The sequence below is a fragment of the Ylistrum balloti genome, unplaced genomic scaffold, assembly GCF_031769215.1.
Source record: "Ylistrum balloti isolate Yb309-2 unplaced genomic scaffold, AGI_CSIRO_Ybal_v1 Utg371668, whole genome shotgun sequence".
Taxonomy (NCBI): domain Eukaryota; kingdom Metazoa; phylum Mollusca; class Bivalvia; order Pectinida; family Pectinidae; genus Ylistrum; species Ylistrum balloti.
Window position 1 is genome coordinate 464,738 of NW_026782845.1, and position 10,758 is coordinate 475,495.

The 10,758-nt window shown below is 35.0% G+C and overlaps 1 protein-coding gene across 1 annotated transcript; it reads left to right on the forward strand.

Moving 5' to 3' along the window:
* Nucleotides 1-234: 234 nt before the first annotated feature.
* On the forward strand, nt 235-8,832 carry LOC132563288 (enoyl-CoA hydratase domain-containing protein 3, mitochondrial-like; the record flags this gene model as incomplete). Its single annotated transcript, XM_060228048.1, has 9 exons — nt 235-285; nt 1,183-1,298; nt 1,722-1,851; nt 4,201-4,272; nt 5,607-5,640; nt 6,682-6,766; nt 6,877-6,986; nt 8,457-8,515; nt 8,726-8,832. Coding segments are annotated over exons 1-9 (758 nt in total), but the record flags the coding sequence as incomplete, so codon positions are not given.
* Between the last annotated feature and the right edge of the window lie 1,926 nt (nt 8,833-10,758).

The following is a 10,758-nucleotide window of genomic DNA, read 5'->3' on the forward strand; positions in this document are numbered from 1 at the left end:
AACTAATGTATCCAACTTCTAAATATTTTCTTCTTGGCAGCGGCCATCAATAAACAACTTGGTTGCTGTGTGTTATCCATATATCGGAAGGTTTCTAGATCTTACACTATCTTAACACTGCTGCATGTGCGCGTTCCGAAAGGGAAGTCATACATTGATTCGGTGAATTTGATTAGTCGCCGTGAATTCAATTAGCCAATCAACGTCATCGTGTGATAAAAAGTTCGGTATCGAATCATAATGGCTGGAAGGTTGATGAAAAATCGTCTGTTTCAGATTACGAAGGTTATTTCTTATGTTTGTGTCCACGTCATTAAATATCATTGACTTATGTGATTATTTATCAGATAATTGAATCACGGATATATACCTTTATTAAGCTGATTAATTGAAAACGTGACGTTACTGATTGGCACTACCGAACATGTGGATACGCAAGTGCTAATTCGAGAATAGCTGGATAGGTATCCACGAAATTAGTTATAGATACATTCTTTTTGATGCGATATATATTTCTCAGTTTACAGTCAGAATTTCAAACTTCCGTGGTATGCGCTTATAATAAATGTATTTGTATTGTGGTCCATGTCTATAATCATATTGTAACCCTTGTAAATACCATCCACAATCCTATCGGAGACATTAAGATAATGACGTCTGTTACATTGGCGCCATGTAGGGACTCCGGAATAATGCTTAGCCATGTCTCACCAGCATAGCTGGAACTTAAAAAAAACTCCAGGACGAGTAGAAGGTAGAGTATGTAACCCTGGTAAATACTAGCTGCGATGTACTGTTCGGCTAGAGAAATTCTCCTTCGCACGATTGGTTGAGCGTCAGATTAGTAAGCCAGGGGTCCTAGGTTCGAATCCTTGCGAAGACATTGAAATAAATGACGAACTCTGTTACAATATACATTACACATATATTCTCTGTACATGTCTTTGAAATGAATACTTTCTGAAAACAATTTGATTAAAATTTCTAAAGGCAAATGCCAAACTGAAAATGGTCCATGGTTTATGAGGTACACGTGGAGATTAAGTTGTTTTTGCATGTATGTTGTGATTGACGTAGAGATTTGGCTGTGATTATATTACATATATCTACAGTTGTTGTTGAGGATCATAAATTGAAAAATTTAAATGATTAAAAAAAAGTATTTTGTATTTCATCTTTTAGATTGTGAGGCAATTTTCCACACAAAGATCAAGATTATGGCGACCAGACAGTGGATACACCATCACAACTGAAGAAAATGGCATAAGAACCATTTGTCTGAATGATCCAAAGAAGAGGTATTTATGACATACAACGGTGTATATAAACAGTTTGAAAAGTTCTGACAACAACACATATATATAATTGCTTATTAAAACAAAAAGTTTAAAAGAAAAGAATTTTTGGGATTTGGAATAAAATTTTAGAAAGGCCATTGCTGTAATTATATGTACATATCATAAGTAAAAAATTCAGTCACATGATCAGGATAATAAAATCAACATCTACAGCTTCTAGCTTAGCTGATATCTCATACATGCAATTTTCACATTGGTTATTTGTCCCTTTAAGAGATTGGGCAAAATCAAGTTTGGTTAGATATAAAATTTTTTATTGCCCAAGCCCATGCTATGGTTTATTTATTGATTGTCTTTCTGGTTTGATAGCTAATAAAGAAATTTTGATATACCGGGTGTGAAAAATTTGAAGTTATTTTACAGAAATGCTTTATCTTTGAAAATGCTGGAGACTTTGAAGTCTGATCTCGCAAATCAGACAGACAGCCTGCGAGTCATTATTCTTACTGCAAAAGGACCAGTATTTTCAGCAGGTCATGACCTGAAGGAATTGGTAAGTTTTTGTATAGGTAATCGCAAAATACTTATAATTTTATACTTTTCATTTCTAGTTAGAGAGGTAAATTGTCCTACAATACAAATGGCAGGAAATTGATCAAGTATGGTAGATCAGTTTCTTTCCATGTTGCAAAATTCTATTGCATTATTAACTCACTGTCATCAACTAGTGATAAAATTCTGTGTTGTTCAGATCACCCACAGTAATCTGTAGTCAGTAGTCTTTCTGTTCCCAAACAGTGATTGTTGTTGCCATTCTGGAAAATTCTGACATAGGTATTGTCAATTATAAGGACTGATAGAAAAACATACTGTAAACTTATATATATTTTTGTGGGGCTTAATTTTGTTTTTCCCTCTTTTTTAGCTTATCAACATCAGATAGTGGGCTATTAAAATCGCTCTGCGTCGTCCGTCCATCAATCATCTGTCCGTCCGTAAACAGTTTTTGTTAGCGCTATTTCTTGAGAAGTACTCTTTGGGACTGATAAAAAAAAACGAGACAGCCGACAGGCAGCCATCTTGGATTTTTTCAATGAAGATTGTTATCGCTATTTCTTGAAAAGCAAGAAATGGATCTTTCTTAAATTTCATATGTAGGTTCCCCTTGGTGTCTTGTTGTGCCCATGTAATTTTGGGACTGATCAGAGAAATAAACTGGCCGAAAGGTGGCCATCTTGGATTTTGACTTTGAAAGTTTGTTATTGCTATTTCTTGAGAAATACTGTATAGATCTTTCTCAAATTTCGTATGTAAGTTCCTCTTTGTCTCTAGTTGTGTCCATTTAATTTTGGGACTGATCAGGAAAAAAAATGGTTGTCAGGTAGCCATCTTGAATTTTGCTTAATAAAGATTGTTATTTTTATTTCTTAACAAGTACTGAATGGATGTTTCTAAAATTTTATATGCATGCTTCCTTTGGTCTCTCATTGTGCTTATTTGATTTTGGGTCTGATCAGAAGACAAAAAAATAGCTTCCAGACGGCCATTTTGGATTGGCACTTAAAGATTAGGTATCATTGCTACAGGAATGTGCAAATGTGTTATCATTAAAAGCAAAAACAGAGAAGAAAAAAAAAGGGAAAATGTCAAACTTTTAAAGAGCATTTAAAGATCAAACAATGGTGGGTGCCTAGATCCCTCTGGGATCTCTTGTTAGGTCACCAGAGACAAAATCTCATGGTGACTTATTCTAATACCTTTCATCCAGCGTCATGCGTAGTGTGTCCGTAAACAATTAAACACTTTCAACTTCTTCTCGAAAACCTCTGATTCGATTTCAATGAAATTCTGAAGAAACCTTCCCTGGCTTAAGATGAACCAAAATTATTTATTATGAAGTCCCCTTGTCCCCAGGAGCCTGAAGGGCGGGGCCAAAAGAAATCAAATTGACTCAGATTTTAAAAAATCTTCTTCTCAGGACCCAGATATGGTAGAATCAAATACTTTAATGAATGCAAGCAACGTAAGGTGCTTTACAAAAAATGTGAATTTAATAGCCCCAGGGTCTCACATTTCCCCTGGGAAGGGGGTAAATTTTATTATAGTTTATATAAGAAAACTAGATTTTTGAGCATATTATTGGTTATTTCCCACTGGAAATGTCTTTATAAGATTTACCGTTATAGGATGACAGTTTTGATTGTATGTATATATTGACACTGTCTATATTCAGTATCACAATTTCTGTTTCATGACACTTGATAAATATCCTTTAACCTCTATATTCAATATTGCTTATCTCAGGTGACCATCCAGAGTGCTAGGCCTCTTGGTTCAAATTACTATTTCATGGACGTATACACCTCAATAAATCCACTTATGCTTTCTATAACTCTTTTTGTATGACTCCATGGATTAATATTACCCATGAAATCTGCGTTATCACTTTTTCAAGAGAAAACTGTATGAATCATTCTTTAATTTCGTATGTAGGTTCCCTTTGGTCCCATGTTGTGCATATTTCATTTAAGAACAAAGCGAAAACAAAAATAGTTAACAGACACCCATCTTTGATTTGTACAGTTATAAATTGTTGTTACTCTAATTTTCTGTTTAGATATACATTGCATGTTGCGAATGGCACCTGGTTGTGCATTTCCACTTAAGATCATTTAAAAACAATACAGAAATTATTGTCTGGCAGCCATCTTGAGTTTGTAGAGGGTGTAAAGATTAGGCTAGACTCATCTGTAAGAGATTAGAACGGTAGTTGTTGAATTTTCCTTTTGTAGAATTCCTTACTTTCTCTGAAATGTAATTTTATTGATGTATAATCTGTAAAATATGGTGAAATTGTGATGTTTGTCTGTAGTGAAAGTTTCCTTCAATAATTTTGTTACAGACAAGCAAAGAAGGTCGAGAATATCACAGGCAGGTATTCCAATCCTGCACTGAGGTGATGCTGATGGTCCAGGTGACTACCATTCTCCTTTTCAATTCAGGACATCAGAAGCATTGTCCAAATAAGCACATTTATAAATTGATATGATAGATGTACATACGCCAGGACAATTTGGATTACTACTCTTATTGTGCGAGAACTTCACTTTTTTCCAAATTGAATGACATTGTTATACTATAACTTATGTAAGTCTTCAGATTGTTTCAGACACATTTGACAATTAAGTCATGAATTCAACAGATCAGTTTCATTTATTTTGATATATAGTATCACACAAATATCCCTAATGCTTTAAACTGTACTTCTCATGTTATCTGACCTGAAGGGTTATGATGACCTATAGCCATTGTGCTTTGTCCGTTATCGTTCGTCATATGCCGTCAGGCGTGTGTAAACTTTTAACGATTTAAACTTTTTTATGCCCCCGCCATTTATGGCTGGGGGCATATAGCGTTGCCCATGTCCGTCCGTCCCGTCGCGTCGCGTCCCGTCGCGTCCCGTCGCGTCGCTTCCCAAATCAGTATATACCACCTAACAACTTCATTCGGACCTTTCACTATTATTTCACATGGAGGGGCGGGGGCATTCATGTCTTACAGACATTTTCTAGTTTAAAATTCCATCAGTGGGATTGAGCTCAAACTTGCATGAAATGATCCTGAGATGGTCTTGACCTAGTGTTCAAGTATGTCTGAAATCCAAGATGGTCACCATGGCCGCCATCTTGAAAAACATATGTTAAACTTCTTCGCCAGTTTCACTGGTGCCATTAATCTACAGATTGGTGGGAATGTTAAGAAAAGGTAGCCAACAAAGTATTGTTATTTTCGACCTTGTCAAAACTTCAACATGGCAGCCAGGGAGGCCAGTGCAACACCTATTTCAAACTTCTCAAGTTTCATCAGTTAGATTGAGCTCCACCTTTACTGTCAAAAAAATAGGTAACACATGTTACAGTCACCTACTCTTCACCACAACTACCATCTACTTCATGGGAAACAGCTTCTTAGTAAGATTTCATTCAAAGTAGAAAAAATAACCCTTCTCCCTGCTGAATGTTTTTGTAGTCAGATGACCGTTAAGGCCTGTGGACCTCTTGTTATATTTTTATTTTGTAAAATATCTGAGTAAAAAATATGTATGTATAAGAATTTTCTTATTCATTTGAAACCAAAGGGGGAAATGAAAAAGACATGTTGTTTCAACGATACACTTGATCAAATTAACTATAAACTTAAGTTTGACAATGTGGTAAAATATTTACAAGTAAGAAATAAACCAATCACGTCAGTATCAACTTTTATCATTAGTCTAAAAATATTTGTGATGTATCATTTATCTCCCAGGAGCTTCCTGTGCCAGTTATTGCCCAAGTATCAGGCAAGTATTTAAACTTTGAAATTTATAAAGCTTGTAAATGACAAAATTTATTTATCTTTGTAGTGATAGGTGTTATAAATTATGTAACAAAATGAGTGAAAAATGGGTTTAATGGTAACTTTGGAATAGTGTGTATCGTAGAGAGCAGCATCTTAGTTTAAAGTACATCAGGTCAAAAGTCAGTTAATGCTGGACCTATGTAAACAATCCCGTGAGTGACAGGTAGTGATGCACGCCTGATAACGGGCGGGGTGTGTACCCCAATGTTGATGCCCCGTGGCAGAATATCGCCAGTATGATTATCAGGACAGATAGAGGCTCTCTTTTGTATGTCTTGTGCTCTCAAACACATAGGTAAGTAAACAAGCTAAAAAGCAATGGATGGTTGTGTGCTATGACTTATAATAAACAATAAACAACCAGTCTAGTGTTATCAAATGCATTTGTGTGGTCACTATACGATGCTATGTAACAATGACATAGGTTTTCAGGCAGATATATTGTGTTCTACCTACCTAAGTCTTTATCTCTGTGCAAAATGGACATAATAACCATCACATTGAGAAATATTTTATTTTTTTTTTGCAATATTAAGTTGAATGTGTTTGATGCTTATTTGTTTGCCTGTTTGTTCCATTTCTGAATACCTTGGTCTCATTTGAGAATGTGGCATTACTTTTACTGACCAAAATTTATATGGCGGGTGTTATCAATGAAGAAGAAGATGCTTACTCTTCTGGAACACTTTGTCTTATTCTATTTGTAGTTTTTCTGAAATCTCTGTAAATATGTCAAAAAGCTATTAATTAAGTTTTTGAAAGATTTCGACAGGAAATCCCCTACAAATAGGAAAGATTGATGGTCCTTTACATGATAATTCTATTGGTTCTTAAAATCTGTTGCTTCAATAACTTTTATAACATTATGTATTCCTTTAAACAGAGCTAGAGCATGTAATTTTAGTGCTCTCTCTACAAAAACAGTTTATTCTGGGTTGGAGTTAAAATTGTACAAATATTTAATACATTCTCATTACATTAGGATTAGCTACTGCAGCCGGATGTCAGTTGGTAGCTAGCTGTGACATCGCCGTGGCAACAGAAACGTCTAGATTTGCGACGCCAGGGTAATATTTGTTTTAAGCTTTTTTGGTGTTTTAAGGAACCTGCAAGTGTGTGGGTTTATTACAGATAAAGATGATAATGGTATGTGATTAGTGACATCGTCTATTTTCAGGGTTAGTGTGGGATTATTTTGTTCAACCCCTGCAGTAGCTGTCGGTCGTTCCGTGCCCAGAAAAGTTGCCATGGAGATGCTATTTACAGGACATCCAATATCAGCTCAGGGTAGGTGCATGCATCTTTAACAATATTTTGAATATGTGATTCCATGGTTTACTGCATAAAACAAACAAACCTGTAAAGGCAATATTTGTTCTATACAGACTGCATTCATCCACAGGTATTTGTTATATACAGGTATGTAGTCTTATAGAGAGGTTTTTTGTAACTTATGGCCTTTGTATTCAGGTATTTATTGTGTACAAATGGCCTTTAAATACTGGTGACCTTTATAGACAGTGTTTGTTATATACATGTGACCTTTGTAGACAGGTGTTTGTTATATACAGGTGACCTATATCAGTCAGGTATTTGTTTATACAGCTGATCTATATAGGCAGGTATTTTTTATAAACAGCTGACCTATATTGAAAGGTATTTGTTATATAAAGGAGGCCTTGTTAAAGAGATATATACTTATCACATACAGGAGCCCATTATAGAAAGATAGTTGTCATAATTAGATGGTCATGGTTGACAGGTAGTTGTTGTATATACATGGTTTTTGTTAACAGGTAATTGTAATATACCAATGGTCTTTATAGAGAGGTATTTGCTACATATAGATGACTTTATTTGACAGGTATTTATTCTATACCTGTGACCTTTATGCACAGGTAAATTTTATAGACAACAATTCGTTAAAGCTAAGGCAGGTGATATTTTATACTGGGGCCCTGTATAGTCAGTTACAAGGGGTTTGTTGTAGTCAGATGGCTTTTATACACAGTTATTTGTTAAATACATATGATCTTTATAGGCAGGTTTTTGTTTTAAACAGGTGACCTTATTCAACAGTTTTTGTATAGTGGTGACTTTTTTTTAGATAATTACAGAGTGTTTTTGGTATACAAATGACCTTTATATACAATCATATGTTATATGCATGTGGTCTGTATAGACAAGTGTTCGTTTTATAGTGATAGCCTTTATTGACAGGTGCTTGTTTTATAATGATGGTCTTTATAGATAGGTGTTTGTTTTGTGGTGATGACCTTTATAGATGGGTGCTTGTTTTATAATGATGGTCTTTATAGACAGGTGTTTGTTTTATAATGATGGCCTTTATAGACAGGTGTTTGTTTTGTAGTGATGACCTTTATAGACAGGTGTTTGTGTTATAATGATGGCCTTTATAGACAGGTGTTTGTTACAGGTACTTATGCCTTTGAGGCAGGTTTGACAGTAGATTGAATGTTCCCCCTGTTTGAAGGAGATAAGTAAATCACATACATAACTATATCTAATGATTTAGCATTGTAACCAAGAATGTAAAATATTATTATTTTCATTCTCCCCTTCCTCTTTAAAATAAAGTCTTAAAGGGGGCTAAACATTGAAAGCTTATTAATCACAAGCATATGGTATACAGATGCATACTTATAATTATATTAACATTGGGGAAGGTTTTTTTAAGAATGCCCAGTTCTTTTATACTTTTATAAAACAGTATATTTTTTCCTTTGGATGGAACAGATGCTCTACTACATGGCCTTGTCAGTCGAGTGGTACCAGAAGACAAATTGGAGGAGACAGTAAGTCAGCTTACAGATTGAACTTTTTGCTTTGATTAAAGATAATATTTTTTTAAGTAGAAGTGTGGTAAATATAAACACAGTGCAATGTAAAACGATGATCACTTATGATACTGTTGTAGTACAGGTTTCTATCAATGCATAAGAAATAATATTAATGTCTAGGGGCAGACATCATCTTTAAAGTATATTTGTTTATTTCCTTCACAGACAATGGGGATAGCCAATCGTATATGTGAGACCAGTAAAAGTGTAGTGGCTCTAGGGAAGGCGACATTCTACACTCAGATGAACCTAGAGAGGAAAGAGGCATATACGTAAGTTTTTTTATAGCATATTTGTATTATGTACCAGGGCTAGAAAAAAACATTTTCAGCTACTCGTTTGTCGGGCAAGAGAAACTTGAAATTCACATGCCCGAATCCAACATTCACTCACCCGAAGAAAACAGGCAACAAAACATAATTTAAGGAACACAAATTTTATGATCATTTTCTGTATTAAATGTTTGAACTCAACACTTGCTTTTATTGTTTTACTCATATTTAATTCACTGTTAACTCGAGCGAGAACATCGACTTTTTGACAGTAACTACGTACACAAAACAACCTTGTTTACAACATTTGTGGTGACGTAATAGGTTTTCGTGTAGTCTAGATCAGCCTGAGTCTTGAAACGTGGTGTAAACAAGGATCCTACATCAATGTATTTGATCGACTGTCAGTGGATTTAAATTAGTTTTAAGAGTGTTTAAGTTGATAAACCTCATTTATTATGGAATATTCAATAGTCAGAACTACCAATTTCACTCGCCCACCGGACAAGTAGCTGAAACAAATAACTTGTCCGCAAGTACCTTTCACTTGTCTAGACGAGTGGATTTTTATGCTAAGAGCATTTTCAATGCTCTTCAGCATGTTGCTGTCGCCCCTGGCCCTGAGTATCAGTACTTCGTTTTCATTGGTTCATAAATCGAAAGTTTACTCCTACTCCATCTGCCGGACATTACCGTAATCATTGGATTATCGCCCCTACAAGTTGCTGATCCTAGTCATTAAATGAAACAACCTTATCGACATTTTCTTCATTACTTGTACATCAAGAAAACGTTTTGTGTCGTGTATTAATAATAATCAGACATCGAAATTTGTAAATACAGTGACGAAGACTCACGTTTTATGGTGGTAAATTTTGCGAGGCGATGCCAATATGGCGGCTTAACTTTCTTTTCCGCGCGATGCATTGTGGGTGTCATATATCTTTCTTTTTTTTTTTTTCGAAAATTTTCATCCCGTTTAATACTGTTGAAAACTTTTGAAAATACTGAAATATGTAGTTGAAAATAAGAATGAAACTGAAACAAGAATGATTTAGAGTAGCATAAAATTTTGACGGAAACAGCCGGGGTGCTCTTTGCTGCTGGACCCTGAAAGAAGACGGCGGCAGAAAGAAGATGGCGGGTATTTGATGCAAGTAAGTATCACTATATATATATAAGCTGAATTTAAAGTCAATACTTCTACTGAACTAGCAATTGCAATTTTGCAAAATACTCATTTGAAATGAGCTATCGCAGGTATTGAATTTAGGCTCGACGGCGACGTGCAAGCTGGGCACTGCCGCTATGGCACTTTTTTCAAAATATTTTCAAGACTTTTCCTTTGAAGCAGTATGCATTTGAAAAATGTTATGTAAGCATCTGTTGCTTCCGTAAAGTATTTCAGTGTTTTGAAATAAATTTATTTTTGAATGATCGTGAGTGGCCCAACAGATCGGAAATTAAACAGAAAAAAACTTATCCGTAATATTGTACTGTACTACTTATGCTACCGTGAATAAATCTAGGAATCTTTCTATGTAATATATCGATTTTACTTTAAAATATCGGTCACTGTCCGTGCTATTGTAGATCTAGCTCTTTCAAATTTCTGATCGGAGATAATTTATAAGTACCCCAAGTCCAGGGTATGAAATCGTACGGGAACTCTAAAGCTATGCCAATTGAAGTTTATATATATAGTTTTAGCTTAAATTTAGTTTTTGTCTTTCTGACATGATGTCTCGTTGATTCTGTTGAAGAGTGATGCATGTGAACGATTACAATATGAAGATTGGGAATAATGAAGATGTCAATTAACATCTGAATCCCGGAAAGTGTTTTAATGAAGATTAGGATAGGATAAACCTAGCAAAGTGTTAGGTCCCATTGGTACAATTCTTATTATGCCTGAACTTTTAATAT